Genomic DNA, 23055 nt, shown 5'->3' on the forward strand with positions numbered 1-23055 from the left:
ATGTAATCACTGTATATAGCGCCATCCTGCCATAGAAATAAATACCTTTATATACAAAAGGGGTTTTCTCATGAAGTCAGCCCCTGTCTATATGTCCTATTAAGGCATATCTACATCATAGGGGGTCCCCTGCTCGTGAACACCCTATATGGGCCAGAACGGAGAGCTGCTCTGGTGGCCTTGAGACGTCCATGTATCTGAATGGCAATACCGTCGTGGGAGCGCTTTGTGGCGGTCACCGTAATGTCGCCGGCTTGTTTACAAGACCTATTTGCGGTCTATCACTATCCTGGCAGATTGTGGTGCTTGGTCGTCTGCTGGGGTAGAGGGCCGCATTTCAGGGCCCCGTAATATGGCAGCATAGCCACCACTGCTCAAAACAATTGTATTGGTATTCGGACCAAGGGATCGTCCACACGCTGCAGAATTGCCGGAATTTCGGACGGAAAAAACGCAATAGAATACAGTGGCAGCAAAGTGGATGAGATTTAACAAATCTCATCCACACGCTGCGTAAAAATTCAGAGCGGAAATTGACCTGCGGTGCGTATTTTTCGGACAGCCGCATGTCAATTCCTGCTTTTTCAGAGGACACGTCACCATCTCCCAACATTGTGAAAAACGCAACAAAATACGTACCATTTTCTGCCGTAAAACCCGCAGGAAATGGTGCGTTTTTGCCGCAGCGGAACGTCTGAATTTTTCAACAGAATTGCTGCAGTTCCGTTGTGTGTGGACAAGTCCTAAGATCCAGGACAGAACTAGTCTTTGAGCGTCACCTGGGTAATTCCTGCACCCTCCAGCGGTCGAGCCTCGTCTCCACATGCCGTCCATCTTTACCAGGCTCCACTTCCGGTATTTGTCGGATGACAGGGTGTCCGGGCTGAGATTGCAGATTTCCAGTCTTGTGTATTGTCTTAAGAAATCGTTATAAGACATCCTGACGGAGAGGAAACCACAGAATTAGTTAGGACAGGATAGCGGTGATTTTCCAAATAGCCCCTTAGGGGGTTCTCAGCGGCTGGGCGCTACACGGTGACAAATCCTGTGCCAGTCATGCTTTACCCCAACACCTAGAGACGACGCACGCTGCACTTAACCCTTTCACCACCAAGGAAGTAGCCGTCACGTCAGCGAAGTTTAAAATACAATCCAAGCCATGGTTGGAAATGTCCTATACAATAGACAGTCCTGGTTACAGCTCCCTCTAGTGGTAGAGCATATGTATATAGATGGTTTACAAACAGAACTGTTCAGCATCAGCATTTTATATATTCAAGGTGTAAAAATTAAATATACGAGCTGATCCGCACCATGAAGTCACATTTTCTTTAACCGGTGACCCAATAAAAACACCCAAAAACGTTGTGTCTTTAGCGAGCGGTTTTGATGCGGTAGTGGCGCGACTTCGTCCAGCATTTTATTGCGATTTACGTTTAGTGTTCAAAAATCGGTTCAAGGCATAAATATCCATGAATGTCGTATCCTTAGAATAGACCATCAATGTGTAAGACGCACTAAGCGATCGGCAGAATGAAGTGGCCCTAGTGCTTGGCCCCTTCTATAGAAATAAATACCTCTTTTTTTTAACTATAGGGGTGGTCCCATGCTATAAGAGGTTAGATGGATGCCCCTGTTTGAGCCAGACTGGAGAGTCTCTCTGGTAGACCATGTATCTGAATGGCGGCCGTGTAATACCGCATTTCCCCTGTAGCGGTCACTGTGCTTGGTTATGGAGCAGTTCCTGTTATGGGGGCATTGCGGCTGTGACCGTTATGGTATATGTTGTTTTTTTTGGTGTTAACCATAAAAATGTATTTTCCCCACAGTAAATAAAAGGGCCATAGTGCTTGCTGGACCAGCGCAGCCCCTGCCATGTTGTTCCAGACACAGAAGCAGTGACCGGTACTATATCTCAGTCCCATCCAAGTGAAAGTGGACCATCAAGGAATATTCCAGAAAAAAAAAAAATTTTTTTTTAATTGGAACGGTCAAAAAATGCAAAATAGAATAAAAATGAAAAATTTCAGCTAAACATTTTTTAAAAATCCCATAACCCTCAAATGGATGGTCTAAATGTGGTGTGAACGGAGCCTTAGAAACACGGAGCACAGATCAATCAGGTCAGATCTGGACCACAACTGGATTGAATATTACCGACGATCATCAGGATCTGACCCAGAGTGGATTGTGGTTCCTGATTTCCAGCAGTGGAGCGTTCTTTAGTGCAGCCAATGTAGTATGACGAGCATTTCCTGCTCTCCATGGGCGAGGTTCTCAGAGGTTGAGCTTCTATGACTCAACTCTGGTTTTATGTTATTTTCTTTTGTATGAAATATAAGAGGACTCACTATTCACTTTCTCCTCTTTACAATAATTTCTATGGCACGATAGTAACAGGACCCGGGCGCGGCAGAGAATTTCTATTTCCATTATCTTAATATAAAGACTTTCCCTTAACCCTGTAATTTACTAAAAACTCAGTCTGTTCCCTGACAATATGGTGATCACAGGGTGTTCTGCTGCTGGGACCCCCAGCAATCAGTGAGGGAACGCAGCAGTAAGTGTTCCATTTCACTGCAGCGCCACCACAGGAGAAGTGAAGCATTACACAATTATTGAAATCAATAGGCTGCCTGAGCAATGCACGGACATGCCGGGTCCTCCAGAGCAAAAACTCCTTGCTTTAGCTAATATAGGAGGTCCTGAATGGGGGCCCACCTACTATTACCTTGAAATTCCCTAATAGCGTATATGAAAATTGATATTCCAAACCAGATAATCCCTTTAAATATTCTCCTTTTTAAGCACCTTAATGAATAGGGTTATTCTGATGGAACATAAAATCGCCGTAAACCAAAGGCCACATTAAATGTGTTGAATGAGCTTAGAAAAATATGGCGGCTTTTATCCAGAAACCGCGCCACGGGATCTGTGTAATTTGGACTGAGCGGCAATACCACAATCAGCCTATGGACAAGAGTGGCGCTGTTTCTGGTTAGCAGCCATATTTTTCTAATCCCATACAAGCCTTTTGAGATCGTGGTCTCCAACCTGTGGCTCTCCGGGGGATGCAAAACTATTACTCCCAGCATGCCCTCAAAGGCACGTTGGGAGTTGTAGTTTTGCAACAGCTGGAGACCACTTATTTAGGCCACAAAGCAGGTAAAAAAATATAAAATATAAACCGATATCACGAGACGACCTACCAAAACTCTCCATCGTCGCACCGTCTGATCAGTCGGTCTCTTTCACTGGGATCGACGCTGTTCCATTCATTAGAACTGGATAGAAAATAACGGAGTGACGTCATCGGATCATTTATTGTACGTCCAAAGCAATGACTTGTATAACGAGCAGTAAAACCACAGCAGCCAATAAGCATTGAGCTTTTATCGGTTAGGGAAGAGCAGGGTCATTAGCAGGAAAATTCCTTGTAATTTGACGCTTATCCCCCAGTTCGTGCCATGGCTTAGTTGGCACACGAATGACATATCCACTACATACAACAGCTTTGAGTTACTTTAGGTCTTAAACTCCAGTTTCATCCAGAGCTGCATTCAGAATTCTGCTGATCAATTTCCTGCAAATCCTCACAACGCATAATTGGATTCAACGTCTATACAAAGATTGCTCTGCTGTGTTGCATTGTGGGAGATGTAGCATTATAACCCAGTAAAAATCACCACAACCTGCAAGTGGATTCAAAGTCTGTACACAGTATGCTCTGCTATGTTGCATGGTGTGATATGTAGTGTTATAACCCAGTAAAACACTAACATCTCCCACAATGCAACACAGAAGAGCATGCTTTGCACAGGAATTAAAACCAATGTACTTGAGTTAATTTATGTCTTATAACCGAGTCTCATCCAGAGCTGCGTTCATAATTCTGCCGATTTTCTATAAGTGTTCAGTTTTTATTTATATCCTCACAACCTAAGATTGGATTCAAAGTAGACAAATCTGAATGCTACACACCAGAGTACAGTGAATGATAAAAGCTCAGCAGAAGCTGTTAGGGGCGTGTCTGTCAGCACAGTGCTGACGGTTTCCAAGTGGCAACCATCAAATTGTTTAATGCAGCTCTGGAGGTGACTGGAGTAAAATGCATGAAGGAACTGAAGACCAGCAGGCGATTGTGTCAGACTGAGGAACATCGGGCCCATTAGAGAAAACGATGAGGGCCACACCCAGTTATGAGGAGACATCATAAGTTCTCTTGACCCTGGACTTCTGATAGAATATTAAGACTCCGCACTTAATGCAGATTTGGACCATAAAATGATGGAGCTTCACTGTAATGATCAAGGTTATATGAGGAGGCCACATGCACTCGACCGTAAAAAAAATTAAAAAAAAAAAAAAAAAAAAAAAAAAAAAATCGCCTACAATTACGGACCGCAATTTCTAAGGCCGACGGACACCTTCCTGTATATCTACGGGAGGGTGTCTGTGCCGTAGAAACCTACCGGGAAAAAAATAGGACATGCCCTATCTTTTCATTTTGCGGAATGTGCTCCTATACTTTATAATGGGAGCACGGCCCGCAAATAACGGCCGGCTGCCTGCGAACGACCGTGCCCGTAATTATGCATCGTAATTACGGGCACGGTCGCGAGCATGAAGCCTTAATGATATATACTTTCTCCCCGGTACTCACTTATCACTCCACGCTCCGGTCCACTCCACCTCTCCCCAGGGATTTCGGATCCGAATGAGTTTTTCCTGACTGCCCCTGTAGTTTACCTGGATGAAGAACGCAGAATAAAAAATATACATGAAAAATATACAGTAAAATATTAATATACACAAAAGGCCGAGCCCCCACCTCTTCTGCGGCGGTCACGGAGTAAGCGTGGCCCTTCACCAGCTTCTGGTTAGTGATCGCTTCGGTCTCCGATGCATTTGTGATCTGAAGGATAGAAAAGTATTAATACCAATGCAGGATAAACCATCAATGTTCTGAGAAAGTCCAAACCCAGAACGTTCACGCACGAGCAAATTCACGTCCTCTGCCATGTAACTGTATGGTGCCTGGCGCCGCGTTACCCCATGCCATTGTAAATGTACGGCGCGGGTCTAAAGCTCCTGCAATCTATCAGGATGGGTGTTTGGCCTTCAGAGACACCCAGTGACCCTGAGGACAGGACAGAAGTGTGGGCCCCATTGCAGCCTACACCGTGCTCAAATAGCGCTGTGTAGTGAATAGAGGCAGGGGTCATGCCATTGCCCCTATTGGGCCCTGCGGCCATGTGATCAATGGGTGCCCCTGGCATGGCAGAGCTGCTTGGTGTCAGTAGACCTGGATCAGCTCTGCCAGTGACTAATAAATAAAGTGTGAATGTCCTCAGTCGTCTATTATGACCTCTTGGGGTATAAAAAAAAAGTTAAAAAAAAAGTAAAAAAAAAAAAAAAAAAAAAAAAAAAAAAGTTACAAATGTGCAGTATATAAAATACAAGTAAAAAAAAGCAACAAACAACTCAAACCATCATCATAACCGCCCGATCATCGGATACTATACATATTACATCCCAAAACAAAATAGGGAACTCATTCGAATGGCTATATTTTTTTTAAATAGGCAAATTCACAATAAAATAATTACAAGTTTAATAATAAAGTATGTTCTCTTTACTTTTATATAGCGTATCCCTGAGAAAATAACATGGATGTGAAAAAACAGCCCTCTGCGTCACGAAAACATAGATGCAAAAATTTTGGCAGCCTAACAAGTAAAAAAGTCAGGGCCATTAAACTTTCACATGTGCAAAATAGCTGAAAAGCGTCCGGTCATTCTGGTCCAAAACCGTCTGGTCGTTAAAGGGTTAAATGTGCAGATCACGAAACAATCGTCACTTTAATCCCAACGGAGGACAAATTCATAGACTAGCAGCAGATCAGGGGCATCATTAAGGGGGTATTTCATCGAAGACACAGGACATGCCAAAAAGGTCTGATAAACGAAAGTTCCCGGAACCTGTGCCGAGAACAGGGGTCCCACTGCCCGGAGAGGCGGTCGCCGCATACAGGGGGAGAATGAATTTCTGTACATGGGAATGAGTTTCTGTAACTCCCATAGAAGAGAATGGAGGGAGAAACGGTCACAGCTTCTTCATTCATTCTCCGTCTGCATGTGGTGGTCACCGGGTGGGACAAGGATCGGGTGACCCTTGTTCTAGGGATCGCTGCAGGTTCTAGAGCTAGGACTCGCATCTTTCAGACATTTATGGCATATCCCATGGTTCGGTCTTAGAGGGGACTCCCATTTTATCTGTAAGCACCGACCTGGTCCATAACCAAGAAGCGGTCAACATCCTAAACGTAGATGTCCAGGAGACGGAGCAGGTCACCACATCCTCAGCTGGAGCTCAAGTACGGAGCATTTTAAAAAGCCAACCCTCATCCCGTCTCACAAGACGGTATCCAACGTCATTCAGTTTTTGACCAAAAAGTTACACCATATCTATGTAGGCGACAATACCAAAGAGTCTCGCTACAGGATTTGCTTGCAGGTCTAAGATGTTCCCAAAGAGCCAAACATATCCCACCAACCAATGACTTTCTGCAACATTTACATACGTGAAACAGTGAAGACCACGTTAAAACACGGAAGTATAATCAGTTCTCCCAAAGGATCAACAATGGTCGGATAAGCCGGCACTTACGTCTATGGAGCAGCCCAGGAGAGAGCCGGTCTTGAGCGCCTTCTGCATGATCTTGTAGAGATTGTCTGGAGCCTTCTTCAGCTCGTACCACTCTGCGAGGCCTCCTGTGAAGTCTTCAAAACCCTCCGTAGTGGCACCGCCAGACAAAGCTTCATAAGATCCATTCAGCCTGCATTAGAAGACACACCGTCACGTCTAACCTCCGCTCCTCGCGTCCCTCAAGTCCTGCCCTCTAAAAGCTTGTCCGAGAACCCATCCATGAATATTGGTGCAAATTTTTTTGCAAAAAAAATGAAATAAAAATTAAAAACAAAATACTCCGTTTTGGCTGGAGTTCCGCTCTTAACCCTGTACTGGTTGAACGCGCCATACTTTGTATTAAAAACCGCATTCGCAGAGTGAAAGTTTTATTTGCTTAAAGGGCATGCCCATCTTTGCAAACATTTTTAAACTGCTCTAATGCATAGAAAAAATAAAAGTAAAGCAGCTTTTCAAATAGTCTGATAGATTGGAAATCTTTTGCCGTTTTGCGTATACAGCTCCTATGCAGAATTAAAAGGGGTTATTTCATGAAGACAATACACCTATTAGGGCATGTGGTCATCATAGAGGGAGGTCCCCCTCTCATGACTTCCCTCCACGAGCCAGAAAGTAGAGGCTCTCAGCATAGGAGCTGCGTACATATTATATTTAGATTAGAACGGATTGTCTGCGTCACCCTTTAATAAAGTCAATGGACATTTTCTTGATATGTGGGGGTCTTAGGGGTGGATAGGTCTATGGTCTTACTTGGCGTAGGCCTTCTCCAGCAGTGCACTCCAAAATTCAGTCCCTTCAGCAGAATGAACAAAGACCAGCTCATTATTTTTGGTCGGCAGACGATCGTCGATCACCACATCCACCCATTCTCCAAACTGCCAGAACTAGAACACAAAGGGAAGAATCAATTACAATCCAAAAAAACACTAAAACAGGAGTTAAAAAAAAAAAAAAGTTTTCAGTTTTTGTGTAAATAACGTTTTCAATCTCTCTGCTAGAAGTCAGTGAATAGAAACATTGAAAACCTGCTAAGATCATATCCAATTGACAGAGATCCACAAACCCATTACAAGCGGTGTACCTCCGTCAGTTGGACATGATCAGGATAGATTTTCAGACCATGAACGTCTCCATTGTCAGACAGCAAGCAGAGATCTTTAAAATTGTTAGAAATTAAAAAACTTTTTAATGTATACGGATCATTTTTTATACATTTTCCAGCTTAATTTTTTTTTTTGGGGGAGTGATTAGTTCTCATCCCTCCTGTGCGGACAGCTGACCTCATGAGATCCTCATTTTATTCATATTGAGAGTTACCTGGAAATGGAATATTCCCGCGTAGTTCTCCTGGAAACTCTGGTCTTTAGGGACGACGCGAGACAGGATCTGCTCGTTGAGTGTGAGAGAAGCGATGGCGGCCAGCAGCCAGCAGTCCCCTAGAAGATCATGAATAGATTTCACATATTACATTTAGATTATTACAGCATACGCCATCAGTCATATTAGAGATACGCAGCATCCATTTGTATAGAGGTTTCATAACATTTATCGAACAATGTTACAGATGTAGCAGAGCCGAGGTGATCATTTGGCACAACTTCCCAGAATACATAAGAGACTGGGCTCAAACTTTGTCCCCCGTTTTATAGCCGGGTTAAGACACCCAGAACAGATGGGACTGGTGTTGGTTTCCCCTTTTCATGACACTTCTGGCAGTATCTTAGCCCCTTGTTTGCTAACCATGAGGTTCGTCTGTAGAGGGGAGTCCTGACACCCAGTAGTGAACAAGTAGGGATCAACCAGGGCTGGACTCCCCATCTCCAGGTGCCCCATAGCGGCCGCATGCTCTGCCTCTACAACATGAACGACCTTGGCAGCAGCCTACAGAATCTCTGTAAAATGTTCAGAAACCTCCTCAGTCACTAAACAATGCATCTAATGTAAAATGGTCAATAGAGAACGGGAGGAGGGGGATGCAGCTGCAGCTGTCACTCAGTTTCATTGAAACAGCATAAGAGGGGAGGGGGCAGCAAGTGGAGACATTTGATAGGCTCAGAGAACACAGCACAGCTCTGACATCACATCAGGAAGAGTCCGCCCATCACAACACAAACGGTTAAATGACAAATTCATCACTGCTACATCTGCGTATTATGTCAGCCATTGTTCTAACGTTCACAAAACACTTCGTATATGAGGTCAATAGTCCTAGACATCTTTGGAACTCCGGTTTGAAATGTTAAAGAGTACTCAGATTTTTATCCTGCAATGCTGCCGATCCTGCAGTCCTCCCCCGGACAAGGTGCCGGCAGATTACAGGCCAATTCCTTCCGGTCCCAGCCTGTGCGCATCAGTCATGTGACTACTCTGAAGAGACCGACCTGTATTATGTGACCTCACTGTTAGAGGAGGGGCTCAGCACGGATAGAGAGAAGGGGCTGCCGATTAGTGCAGTGCAATTTTGCAGAGAAAACGTGTCTGTAAATACGGGTGGAATACTGTACTGGTGACAACAGACCCGTATTTACGGGAGGAAAAAAAATCAGTTCGTGTGCATGGGGCCTAAGGCTGTATTCAGATGTTGTGGTTGAGGTGCAGTAAAAACCGCATTCATAAGCCACGATTTTGTGCGTTTTTCAACGTGGTCACATTTTGTACCTCAACCTCCCAAGATCCCGGGCAAACAGGTAATTTTACCGGTGAGAGCCCCAGCCGGACATGTTCCCTGCAGCGGTCACTACAGAAGAAACATAGTATTACATGGCGCCCGTTTCAGCATCTCTTCGCCCCCTTTGGACCCCCCTCCTCTAAGAGGTTTGGGTGTCCTAATTGGGCATAAAAAAAAAAAAATTCTACTAATTATAATCTTGTGATTTGCTTTGTCCCTCCACAATATTTCGCGCTTCCATCTACAATAAGATCTCAGTGTACGACGTCCCAGAGGGAGATTAACCGGTGATGGGACGTAAAGTTCTGTATCTGTGAATATGTGACTCACGTGCAGAATTATCAGCCGTTTCCTAAAACCTTGTGATTCTGCGGGAGAAATTGTGACTCATCTCATGAAAAGGAGGTTTGTGCCTGAATCACAACTGCATTCCAGACCCGATGGAAAACGCCATCAGCCGAGGAGGAAAACAGCAGGAAACCCCCACATAAGTGAGAGAGGTCTGTCTGCCCCTGTACACCGCTTCACGGCTCTAACCGGGGCGGACACAGATCTGGGCCCCTGGGTATTAATGCTCCTGGGCCCCTTACCACCCATTATAGAAAGGCACCGGATTTGGATTTTATTCTTCGCAGGTCCTTCTCTTAGACTTTAAGCAGGGAGTTACTGACCAAGGGGCTGTTGGCCCCTCTGGCCCCCAGGCACTGCTCCAAGATCTGCAATTACAGAGATTTTTTTTACGGTCGTGTGCATGGGGCCTTATACAGGAGATTTGCTGCCAACAACGATGGGCAGAGGGCATTAAAGCTGCAAAAGGGGCCAAATCTATAAACAGCCGGGGTCTCTAACAGGATGTCCAACATCTCACATAACGCTCAGGTGTCCACATACTTTTGACCATAGATTGTAAACGAAAGTATAATGGGATTATTTAAAACATTTTTATTTATTTTGTTTTTTTACAAAAATGCCGGTGCCCACAGGGTCGTTACCACATTTACCAGTGACTCAGATATTGACTCATAGTGAAAAGTGTTTTGTTTTTTTTAAAGGTTGAAGCGCTGAAAAAGGAAATGCTCGTTGTGATGGTGGTTTGTTATGACGACCTCCTAGATATCCAGCGATGACCCTCAGCAACACAGAAGACTTGCAGCGAGCCGTGAAAACAAACGTCACCGAGTTACAGATGCACCTACTGCTAGGCTGGGTTTTCAAATCGTGGCAAAAATGCATTTTTTTTGCCGCGAACCCTAGCCAAAGGGCGCAGTTTTGACACGTTCCGAAGCAAAAGAAAAAAAACAAAAACATTTTGGCCACGTCGTTTGAATCCAACCTCACAGCGTACGACAAGATACCCACAGATGGGTTATTGTGGTTTTGGTTTTTTTTAAAACGTAAACAAGAACAAATTAAATCACTTGTTTTTAGAACGCCCTTCCCCATTTACGGTTTAAAAAAAAAAAAGGTGCCATCTAAACCGCACGTGTGAATCCATACTAGTAACCTGTCCTGATAAGGGGCTGCCTACCTGCACAGCCCAGTACAGTGTACCAGTGCCTTCTTGAGCACTTGATCACGACCGGTATTAAACCTCTGGATGTAAAGAATGATTTTTCCATTCACTGACAGCAAGTACAGATCTTAAGAATGGTGATAAATATCAGAAAGTTGCAGAACTTTTTATTATACAAGTAGTCGGTCATACAGATAATAAAAGTAAGTTTAGCGGTTATCTGACCAAACCTATAATGAGGACAAGTATTGGCAGCATCGTAAACAGCCGAACACGCTTAGGCTGGATTCACACGAGCATGTTCGGTCCGTAAAGGACGGAACGTATTTCGGCCGCATGTCCCGGACCGAACACAGTGCAGGGAGCCGGGCTCCTAGCATCATAGTTATGTACGACGCTAGGAGTCCCTGCCTCACTGCCGGACAACTGTCCCGTACTGTAATCATGTTTTCAGTACGGGACAGTAGTTCCACGGAGAGGCAGGGACTCCTAGCGTCGTACATAACTATGATGCTAGGAGCCCGGCTCCCTGCAGTGTGTTCAGTCCGGGACTTGCGGCCGAAATACGTTCCGTCCTTTACGGACGTAATGTGCTCGTGTGAATCCAGCCTTCGGGTCTGTTCACACGCTTAGCAAGAAACGGCTGTAAAATACGGAGTTGTTTTCAAGGGAAGAATCTAGCGTTTTTTGATGCGTTGCTTACGGACGTTTTTAGAGCTGTTTTTTATTGACCCAATGAAAAACTGCTCCAAAAACCGCTCAAGTAGTGACATGCACTTCTTTTTTACGGGGCGTTTTTTTTAAGCGCCGTTTTAAAAAACACGACCACGTAAAAAACGCCCCGTGGGAACGGAGCGCCGTATTTCCCATTGAAAGCAAGGGGCAGATGTTTGGAGGCGTTCAGTCCCAATATTTTCAGCATTTTTTCAGGGCGTTATGGCCTGAAAAACGTCCGAAAATAGGCCGTGTGAACATACCCTCAGTCTGCTTTTCCGACGCGCCAGTTCTTCTCTATGGAGATCGACAATGATGGGTTACTATTTCTATACAGATTATAGGCCTCATTATCCAAATGGTCTATTGGCCTTGTTGTCCATAGCAACCAATCAGAGCGCAGCTTTAGTTTCCTAAACTGCTCTAAATGCTGCACAGAGATTGATCACTATCGGCAACAAGGCCCCGATTGATAAAGGAGGCTCATTATACCTTTTTTTCTGTACAATACCAAATTTTATTTAAAATGTAGTTTACACTTCTATGTGAAATCACTAATTCTTATTTTTTTTTTTATACAGCTACAGTTCCCACGTAGGGTGAATGCATCAGTCAAATCTACAGAAAAAGTTAAGTCATTATGTAAATACATTACGGATCTTGTGTCAGCCTGTATGATACTCCAGAGCTGCACTCCCTATTCTGCTGGTGGAGTCATTGTGTAAAGGATTTGCCAGACACAACTTCTGTGTCGACACCCGTGGGCAATCAGTCTGCACCTGCTCCTATGTCTGAGAGACTGACTCCATCTTCCACCACTCAGGATGGCAGGCTTAGGAGTGGGAGAGCCTATCACAGCCTGGCCAGACGGAGCTAGCTCCCGCCCACTGTCTATTTATACCTGCCTTTCCTGTTCCTCCTTTGCCTGTGACTCTTCTATGCTTGTTTCCTGGCTCTGCTGCTGCTGCTTGTACTACTCATCCTCTGCTTGTTATTGACCTTAGCTTTCTGACCACTCTCCTGCTCAGCGTTTTGTACCTCGTTCTCTTCCTGGTTTGACTCGGCTCGTTCACTACTCTTGTTGCTCATGGTGTCTCCGTGGGCAGCTGCTCCGTTTCCCTAGCTTCTGTGTACCCTTGTCTGTTTGTCTGTCTTGCACTTACTGAGCGTAGGGACCGTCGCCCAGTTGTACCCCGTCGCTTAGGACGGGTCGTTGCAAGTAGGCAGGGACTGAGTGGCGGGTAGATTAGGGCTCACCTGTCTATCTCCCTACCCCGTCATTACACATTGTGTACATACATTACATATCCGGAGTTACATCCTGTATTAAACTCCAGAGCTGTACTCACTATTCTGCTGGTGGAGTCACTGTGTACATACATTACGTTACTTATCCTGAGTTACATCCTGTATTATACTCCAGAGCTGCACTCACTATTCTGCTGGTGGAGTCACTGTGTACATACATTACATTACTTATCCCGTACTGATCCGGAGTTACATCCAGTATTATACTCCAGAGCTGCACTCACTATTCTGCTGGTGGAGTCACTGTGTACATACATTACTTATCCTGTACTGATCCCGAGTTACATCCTGTATTATACCCCAGAGCTGCACTCACTATTCTGCTGGTGGAGTCACTGTGTACATACATTACTTATCCTGCACTGATCCTGAGTTACATCCTGTATTATACTCCACAATGTATCGGTGGGTTCTGTACTGAAGTAGAGTTGCGATGAGGGTCAGGAGTGGAGCGGTTAAAGAAAAAAATAAATCTGCAGGAACTTCTGTTCTGGAAACTCCTTACAATGTTACTGATAAGAGCCCCACCTGTCCCCCGCCTCAGGGTATAATGTGTGTAACCACCTCATAGAATTCCGCCGCCATGCACATTAGAGCTGCTGAGTCACAGTTCACCGCCGCTGGGCTCCCATTAGGGTGTGTATGACGGGATCACTCCATCACCATTAATAAACAGGTTACACAGATTTTGTAACGCAAAGGACAAGAATGAGTTGAGAAAAAGAAGAAACACTCAGAAACCACAAAATAATCTTCCTACAACTCCGCAGGTAAACTGGAAAGTATCCCGAAGAAATTCATTAAAAAGTCCAGAGTTCCAGTGTTCACCACGAGCACGATTAGAAGGTCTGTCGCAGATACGGGTATTTTTTTTGATTTGTTTATAAAGCGTTTGCCATTTTCAGGTCAGACCGGTCATAGTCCATAGACGGCTTATCCAATCGGCAGTATTTTATATATACAAAGGAATAGTATGGGGGGGGGGGGGGAGATTTGGGGGCAAACGTAAAACGGTTTCATTTTTGCAAAATCTGTTGGAAAACGAGGCTTATATTTTTAAGGGTAACTAAACTTTCAAAAAACTTCTTACATGTCAGTAGTTTTGATCGGTGAGGGTCCGACCATTGAGACCCCCCACCGATCGCTAAAACAAAGCTGCAGAAGCGCTCGGGTGGGCGCTGAGCCGCTTTGTTTCTGATCGGCTTTTCTTGGAAAACTGAGCAGTTGGTGTCATAGACTTTCTATTGGGCCCGTACTTTGGTGTTGTCTCAGTGCTCAGACCCTCACCAATCAAAACTTCTGACATGTCAGGAGACCGATAGAAGAGAGGAACCCCTGGCTGCAGGATCAGTCTATGTAGACACATAGTTCTGTATTGGAGCTGTAGACACAAAACGGAAGATTTCGAACTAGGACATATGGACAGGTGTGGTCTTCATGAGAAAACCCCTTTGAATAAAAATTCAATACAATTTATCGTTACGCCAAGTTCTGCAATTACTGATGTCCGAGAATAATGAGCGGGTTTTATGGGATGTAGACACTGTAAATAACAGCACCTGAAATTTCCATGACGGGAACAGAATTTACATAACTACATCACTGGGTGAAAAGCAAAAAAACTTTCCACTGCTCGCAGAAAGGATTCATTCATTTTATTTTTCAATGGCTTTGGACGCAGTGTTGTACAGGATTAGAAAAACATGACTGTCTTCTTCCAGAAATGGCGCCACATCTGTCCAAAGGTTGTATTTGGTATTGCGGATTCATTGAAGCGAGTGGGGCTGAGCCGCAATACCGCACACAACCTGTGGACAGGTGTGGCGCTGTTTTTGGACAAAGTCATTTTTTCCTGTCCAATTCCTGTAAATACATTGAATATTCTCAAGTCTGAATATAAGTAATGAAACTTTCTGTATATAGATAGTCTTACCCAGTGCTCCTTGGCAAATATCAGTTCGTGTGGCTCCTCCAGTGATGAATTGTGGGTTGGAACACAGATCCTGAAACAGATAAAAATGGTCTTAGAAAAATGGCGGATCCTATTAATTTCTATGGGACTTAAAGGGGTTGTACAGGATTAGACTGCTTTCTTCCAAAAACAGCGCCACACCTGTCCATGGGTTGTGTCTGGTATTGCAGCTCAGCTCTATTGAAATATATGGGACTGAGCTGCAATACCACAAACCACCTGTGAACAGGTGCGGCACTGTTTTGGGTAGAAAGCAGCCATGTTTTTCTAATCCTGGACAACCCCTCTTAACGGATGCCACAAAGTAAATCTATTAATCTATACAGTCATGATAAGGACATATTTTAGAATTTTTACATCATGGGGGGGGGGGGGGGTGGCTAAAAATCAGCCAAACTTTCTTTAGGTAAATGTAATTAGCTTATTCTATGTGCAATAGAATTGCCCCATGGGTATTGTATGGCACTATCCCTATGGGCGTTATTCATATCAGCACTGTATGGCACTATACATGCATTACTGTGCCGCACTATTCATATGGGCACTGCGTGGCACCTTTTAGTAGGACACCTCAATGATAAGGTCTCCTACACGAACCTGTATTATGGCTGTGTATAACGTAATTGGCGCCCATACAAGTGAACTGTACCTCTGCATGCCTCCAATTTCATAGAGACATGAGACTTATTTTAATTTTTTTCAAATCCCTAGGTACAAAGGCACGTTCTCCTGGACTCCATATGTACAGACGTATTCTTGTTCTTCGAGGGGAAAATATCTCCCTGCATCCGGCACCCAACGATGCCTTTACCGCAGCATATAGAGGTTGTGCAGCTCCGTACTAGGGATCAGTACTTCCTCTATGCTCTGCTGTGCGCATGAGCCCTAAAGACGAACATATAAAAGGTATTGATGAAGGGGCCTAAAGCTTCGAGGGCGATGCTTGGGAAACATTTGGAAAATGTATAAGAAATTGACCATTATGTAAAAGAATTTGCTCAAAAAAATGGCGCATATGAAAACAGAGGCCATTAAAACAACGCTCATCCCAGGTGGATTGAGACCGGAAAATCTCTGTTCACGCAGAGCATCACTGACCTAAATATATCCCAATCACCAGACCGGTCCCGGACGCTTCCTGCTCTGTACAATCCCTCCATTAATTGATCTCTGCTAATGGACGACTGCTGGCACGGCGATTCAAAGCTTTTAGCAGCGGTCCTCGCTTTGTCGTGATGAGGTCATGAGAACGAGCTCAGCAATTCTCAGGTAGTGTCTGGAGTTAAAGGGGGTTCCCGGTTTTATGTAAAGATTTTTCATTGTATAATGAAAAAGTTCTAAAATGTCATTTAAGTTTGAATTTCTAATTTTTGTCAAAATCTCTGCTTGCTGTATGTGAATGGAACCTTTCTTACTAACGTCCGTGCGCCATTTTTCTGAAACATTACACAAATATTCTGGTATATTTACTTTAAGTGGACTTAAAGGGAATCTTTCACCCGGTTTATGCTGCCCTCCAGTAGTGGCAGAGACCCGGATTATGGCACTTCCTTTGAAATAATTTTGTGGTTTTCATAAAACGCCGGTTTTCTCCTGCAGTCCGTATTCATGAGCCCTCACGTCGCTGTTCGACAGATTCCTCCCTTTACTGTGCATAGAGAGAAAGCCGCCACTCCGCCGCGGGTAGGCAGGACTAGCCACGGCTCACAAATACGGACTGCAGGAGAAAACCGCGGATTTATGAAAACCACACGTTTTTTTATATCAAGTGACACAGCACTGTTTTTTTAAAATTTATTCCTCCTCTTCTTGAGTAAAAGAGCTTTGCAATATGTTTATTAAAGATTTCCTCCCTTTCTATGGCTCACAAGGAATGGAGCGACAGCAATGAATGGGCGTCTGTGACACTGCGTGTAAACATTGCCCCCTCTCTCACAGTCTGTGCATTGTATGGGACGCCCACACGTTGTGATACAGCGGGTAAAGCCTCCCTGTGTATTGTACAGTCACCCCCCATACGTTGCATAGACTTGGGGCGGTGCCCATGTACAGTAACATCATAGTGCAAAACGCTTATTTCTCAAGACTAAGGGCTAAATAAAAATATATACACCCCGGAGAACCCCTTTAACATTGAGGGCAAGTCCATGCACAGCATAAACGCTGCAGAATTACCACGCGGAAATTCAGCCAGCGTTTCGCAAGAGAAATTGCCATACGGCCGATTGAGAATCCGCTCCGCAGGTCAGTTTATGCTTGTGTTTTCTTCAGTTTTTTTTCTGCATTGTATGGATGAGATTTGTTCACATATCATCCACTTTGCCATACTTGCCAACAGTCCTGAATTTGCCGAGACTGTCCTGAATTTACAGAGGCAGTCCCGGGACGTGTCCAGGCAACTGCTACATTCAATTGTATCTGCGTCCTCAGGAAGCAGATACAATTGAATACTATGGCAGAGCAGGAAACTATCCGCTTCATGCGCTGCCATTCACCCCTCCTAGAGCGTTGGAATCCCCGGCCAAAGTTTTAACGACACACTGGCCGGGGATTCCGCTCATAGATGGAGCCCCTGACTTCACTGTCCATATAAGGGCAGTGACGTCAGGGGCACCTCCTGCAGCGGAATCCCCGACCAGAGATACGGTAACGGTCTAGCTGGGGATTCCCCTCCTAGAGGGAGCCACAATGGCTCTATCTACAGGGTAGGGTGGCACCATCTACAGGGGGCGCTGTGGCATTATTTACAGGAAGCAGTGGGGGCAGTGTGGAGCACCATCTACAAGGGGCACTGAGTGCGGCACTATCAATGCTGGTTTTTACGCTGCCAGTAGTGGTCAGCACATATCACCTAGTGATTAAATGAGACATCACCTGCCTGTAAACAACAGGATAGCCAGAGAGAGATACCGGCCCCCATAGTAGTTGTCAGCCAACCTAGTGCAGACATTTTTGTTTGTTTATTTGTATGTAGAAATTCTGGGAAGGAAGCCACGTCCACTAGCCAAACCCACCAGATAAACCAAACCCACCAAATACAAGACACCCCAAGTGCCCCTGGCAAAAAAATGTCAAATGTTGGCAACCATGACTTTGCTGCTGCTGCAATACGCTGCAAAATTTCTACAAGTAACGTCATAGTGTTTACGCTGCGTGTGGATGAATCAATGGCATCAAACAACGAATGTTTAAAGTCAGGGCAGCGAGATGGCGACGGGGTTAGCGTCAATTAAATGGTCAATGTGGATTATGACCAATACGTATTGCAAATGTCATTAAAGGGTACGGCTGTTTTCGTTACTCCCTCAGCTGGGAGGGTGGGTGCCGGGGTCCCCTGATGCAAATTGTTAGTGAGGGTCCTAGTGGTCAGAGCGCCAACGATCGAACATTCACCACCTATCCAGTAGATAGACCATAAGTGATTTTTGGCTGGAATACCCCTTTAATACAACTAATTGGACTTTGAGAGGTTCTACAGTTTACAAAACCCTATTTACATGATGCAGAAAAAATAAAATAAAAATCAATGCAGATATTTGGATGCCCAGGTCCCGATGTTCTAGATTATAGTGGGGGTCCCAGTGGCCTGAAACCCCCACTGATCATGGGTACAGCACCAGGGAATCCCATGGGTGGAAGTTGACCATCAATTCACAGCAGCGGAGTTTCTCCAGATGTTTCCATGACATCACCGGCTCTGGAGTTGTCACGCACTTTCTGCTGCGTCTGTTGCTAGGCGACAGCCTGAACATGTGCGCGTCGCCAGTGCACGGAGTGTATAATCCATTAGAGCGCTAATTATTCATTAGAGAGAGAGAAGCGTCCGAACAAATTATTACTACAAAAGGACTTTCTAGCAGTTTCCTTTAAAACCATATTATATAATAGATCGGACCGCGGTGCAGGGAAAATCTAAAGATGGCCATACACATTAGATGAAAGTGGATGATATCGATGAGAACGAATGATTGTGACAACCTCCCGATGGACGACAGTAATCTACATAAAATTCTGGTCCGCCATGTTGATCGTGCACGGGTCACTCGGGCGACCATGAAGGAGCGTTCTACAAACCATGAAGGAGCGTTCTACAAACCATGAAGGAGCGTTCTACAAACCATGAAGGAGCGTTCTACAAACCATGAAGGAGCGTTCTACAAACCATGAAGGAGCGCTCTACAAACCATGAAGGGGCGCTCTACAAACCATGAAGGGGCGCTCTACAAACCATGAAGGGGCGCTCTACAAACCATGAAGGAGCGTTCTGCAAACCATGAAGGAGCGTTCTGCAAACCATGAAGGAGCGCTCTACAAACCATGAAAGAGCGCTCTACAAACCATGAAAGAGCGCTCTACAAACCATGAAAGAGCGCTCTACAAACCATGAAAGAGCGCTCTACAAACCATGAAAGAGCGCTCTACAAACCATGAAAGAGCGCTCTACAAACCATGAAGGAGCGCTCTACAAACCATGAAGGAGCGCTCTACAAACCATGAAGGAGCGCTCTACAAACCATGAAGGAGCGCTCTACAAACCATGAAGGAGCGCTCTACAAACCATGAAGGAGCGCTCTACAAACCATGAAGGAGCGCTCTACAAACCATGAAGGAGCGCTCTACAAATGACAACCCATAGAGGAGGAGAATAGGAAAGTCACTTCTGGGCAGTCATTTTCTTGTCCCATTGAACATGTATGGGCACATTGTACGACTAGAACCCCCATCATCATCTGGAATGTGTATGGGGACGTCGGCTTAACGAATAATCGGCGGACAAGCGATCGTTGTATTGTTTGTTCCAAGAATCACTTATGGAAAACGAAGCTGGGTATGACCAAACATTGTATTTTCCCTCCTCTTGGGGGGGGGGGGGGGGGGAAACGGAGCGGGCTACACTGCAAAATCGGAACGGCGAATCCAGGAGCTGACGTCATTAATAGACTAATGATACGGGTAAGAGGTAAACCATTAGGACACCATAGTAACTCTACTTAGATTACATCTCCGGGGAGAGTCTTCTGCAGTCCAGGTACAGTAACCAGATTAACTCTTGAATCCCCACTGTGTAGACACTTGCCAGGTAAATGTTGAGATTTTGCCACAAGAATAAAGACTCAGACACTCCGTATGACACCATGTTCTCCGCTAGAGCATCAGATGGAACATGCCACAGGATTGGATGAAATCCGTGGCATATCTGGAGGTATAGAATGGACTGGACCTATAGAATTCTACGGAGGCCATATTACACAGCCGTACAACCCGGATCCGGAATACGGTCATGCGCATGCGCTCTTAGGTCTCGTCCACGCGTAACGGAATTGCTGCAGAAAAACTCGGCAGCTATTCTACTGAAAGTAGCAGTCTTTCCGCTGCGGGGAAAAACGCAACATTTCCTGCCTTTTTGACTGCAGAAAATTCAGTCCACTTTCTGCAGCAGGAATTGACGCATTGCGGCCAGAAAAATATGCACCGCAGGTCAATTTCTGGTCTGAATTTTTACGCAGCGCGTGGATGAGATTTGTTAGATCTCACCCACTTTGCTGCTACGTTTTTTCCCGTATGCAATTCCGCTACGTGCGACGACCCCTAAAGCTTTCTGCTTGTTTCGGCGACGGCTCATGCACGTGACCGTATTACAGCGCCGTACACCAACCTCTAAATTGTATGAAGTTATAATACAGCACATATAGAAGTCTGTGGAGTCCCACTCTACCTCCGATTTCCTAGTTTTTTTTTCTCCTGTAATATTACATATGAATCCGACATAAAAAACAAACAAAACAGCAACAAAACCTCGATCCGACAGTAGGGCGCCACAGAAGTCTAAGTGGCGGCCCGATTACAGTCCCGTAAAACTTGGAGGTCGGAGAGAGCCGTGATCCGCCACGTCCACGGAGCATTATATGAAAGTTTTGTAGTACGGATTAGTTACGATTGCGTTTGAGCCTTTTGTCGGAGGTACGGGCTAGGAGGATTTTCTGACGTATACCTTCAACGAAAGGCTGCAACGAATACCACTCTACAGGCATACAGTGACAGATCATTCATTGGGCCCCATTGTGAAAAAAACTATACGGCGTCACAAAGTTTGTTCTTATTTAACATTTCTATACTTTTAGAAAAAAGGTAAACGGACGCAAACCGGCCGACAGATGCCAAAAGAACAAAGTTTTGATATACTCCGGGTGAATGGAGCTCTATGGATAGGTTTTGCGTATGCGCCAGTAGCTCACATAGCGCATACGCCGCACCTAGAGCGCAAACGCAATGGGAACACAGCCCTACAGGGGAAAACCTAAATAACAAACGTTATACAGTTACCGTGACGGGTGGCTGAGCGAGGAGGCAGCGAGTGCGTCCTGTGACTAAGAACAGAGACGAATACATAGGTTTCGAAGAAATAAATCTGCATGAATTTAGTAGTAAGTAGTCACGATCCATACAGCACCGCCATATAGTCCAGCTTCTGTGCTACGAACAGTCCCAGCATCTTACTACCATGATGGGACTTGTAGTTCCACAGCAGCAACATACGACTTACCGTGGGTCTCTTCCACACCACTCCCTGGACCTTAGACGAGTTCTGCCCCAGTTCATTGAACCCTAAGGAAGAATGGATGGCCGGGAAGTAGGTGTCTTTAAAGAGGGTCCCCGCCTGGAGACATTCATTCCTCAGAGCCTCATAGTCCTGGTTGAGATATTTAATGGCCATCTCATTGGTGCCATAGCCATTGGCTATTGCCCGGTCATGGGCAACCTTGGCAGCCGATCCAATCATTCCTGCACCCTCTATTCACAGGACAGACATCCACAATAGAGCGGGCTCTGCAGTCAGTGTGTGGTCCCTGCAGCCGGTCCTAGGAAGCAGCTCTGACACCCACAGTAATAATATAGAGAGAGCTGCAGAGAAGCCGGCCCCTCCTCACACATCAGCTGCAGGGTGTGTCCTGCCTATGGGCTGCTCTCCTCTGAATGTGTTATGTCACTTCCACCAAAGCTGCTTCACTAATATTATACCTATAGCTGCTGCCGGAGGTCACGTCTAGCACTACCAAAAAGTCCAGCACCAAAAAAAATTCCAAATAAAAACTGCGTGCGGTTTACTGAAGAATAAAGGTCCGTAAGAAGAAACCGGACAGGAAACCGCTGCTTTATTGGAAATTAATTACTCCGGTGCTGAACTTTTTGATTCTATTTCTTTGCCAGGTGCCGTCTCCAGCCAATCAGAGCAGAAGAGGATTTCCTTGCCACGTGGCGTCATGAGCTGACTGGACTAGTTGTTCCTAGTCATCAGGACTTAAAGGGAAGGTGTCCCGAAATATTTTTTTTTATATGTTATTGCTTTTAGTATGTCATTAAAATAAATGTTATTTATTTGTGTTTTTGTGTTGTACTTTTTACTTTCTTTTTCTTGTCTACGGGGGCTGCCATATTTTTTTTCATCTCTGTATGTGTCGATTAACGACACATACAGAGATGGAATACGGCACATACAACCCCATAGAGAATGCGAACGTGAGCCGTTCCATTCACTATAGCGTACGCCGTCTTTGTGGGAACGGCGCATGCGCAGCTCCCACACAGACCAAAAGGAAGGACTTTGGTAGAGCTACTTCCGGTCGCGGCTTCCGGCCATATGTTCAAGGCAGCGCAGACGCAAGGACTAGGAGCGGAGGCGGCAGGAGCAGGTAATTTATGTTTGTGTATGTGATGTGTGTGTATGTTAGTGTTATACTGTGTGATTACCACTGTATCTAATCCTCCTACACTGAGCATTGTAAAAATGGCGGCACACAGTGTAGGAGGTTTGAACATTCAACCCCCTCCTTTCTCCTGGCACTAGCCAGGATAAAGGAGGGGGGATTGTGTGAGGACACTAGAGCGAGTGTGTCTGCTCCAAATTTGCAGCATAAAGCAATGAGGTTGCTTTACCACATTGCCAATGCTGCAATTTTGGGAATTGCTCCCTCTAGTGACCAGCACATGGAAGTGTTATACATTAGAATCTAATTTATAATATTTCCTGACTTGTGAAAAAAATTTAAAAATTAAAACAATGTGTAATCATTTATATACTAACTGTTTAACTGAAGAAAAAAATAAATACATTTCTAGCGACACATTCCCTTTAAGGACTATGTACACCTTAAGGCTGGATTCACACGAGCA

At 45.0% G+C, this 23055-nt stretch overlaps 1 protein-coding gene and 1 long non-coding RNA gene across 2 annotated transcripts in view; one reads left to right on the forward strand and one right to left on the reverse strand.

Moving 5' to 3' along the window:
• Positions 1-21751, reverse strand: part of LOC142760290 (calpain-2 catalytic subunit-like) — a 37714-nt gene extending 15963 nt beyond the window's left edge. The window contains exons 1-9 of the mRNA XM_075863407.1: positions 21428-21751; positions 14845-14914; positions 8026-8144; positions 7459-7592; positions 6670-6838; positions 4832-4915; positions 4664-4749; positions 3210-3284; positions 780-940 (exon numbers count right to left, since the gene is read on the reverse strand). Of these exons, the coding sequence (XP_075719522.1) occupies positions 780-940; positions 3210-3284; positions 4664-4749; positions 4832-4915; positions 6670-6838; positions 7459-7592; positions 8026-8144; positions 14845-14914; positions 21428-21664 (1135 nt within the window). The 5' untranslated portion in view covers positions 21665-21751. The remainder of the gene's footprint in view (positions 1-779; positions 941-3209; positions 3285-4663; positions 4750-4831; positions 4916-6669; positions 6839-7458; positions 7593-8025; positions 8145-14844; positions 14915-21427) is intronic.
• LOC142760291 (uncharacterized) lies at positions 12158-16222 on the forward strand. The gene is made up of 3 exons (XR_012883288.1): positions 12158-12232; positions 13682-13757; positions 15595-16222. It is a non-coding gene; the product is annotated as an uncharacterized LOC142760291 (long non-coding RNA).
• Positions 21752-23055: the final 1304 nt, after the last annotated feature.

The sequence above is a fragment of the Rhinoderma darwinii genome, chromosome 4 (genome assembly GCF_050947455.1).
Source record: "Rhinoderma darwinii isolate aRhiDar2 chromosome 4, aRhiDar2.hap1, whole genome shotgun sequence".
Taxonomy (NCBI): domain Eukaryota; kingdom Metazoa; phylum Chordata; class Amphibia; order Anura; family Rhinodermatidae; genus Rhinoderma; species Rhinoderma darwinii.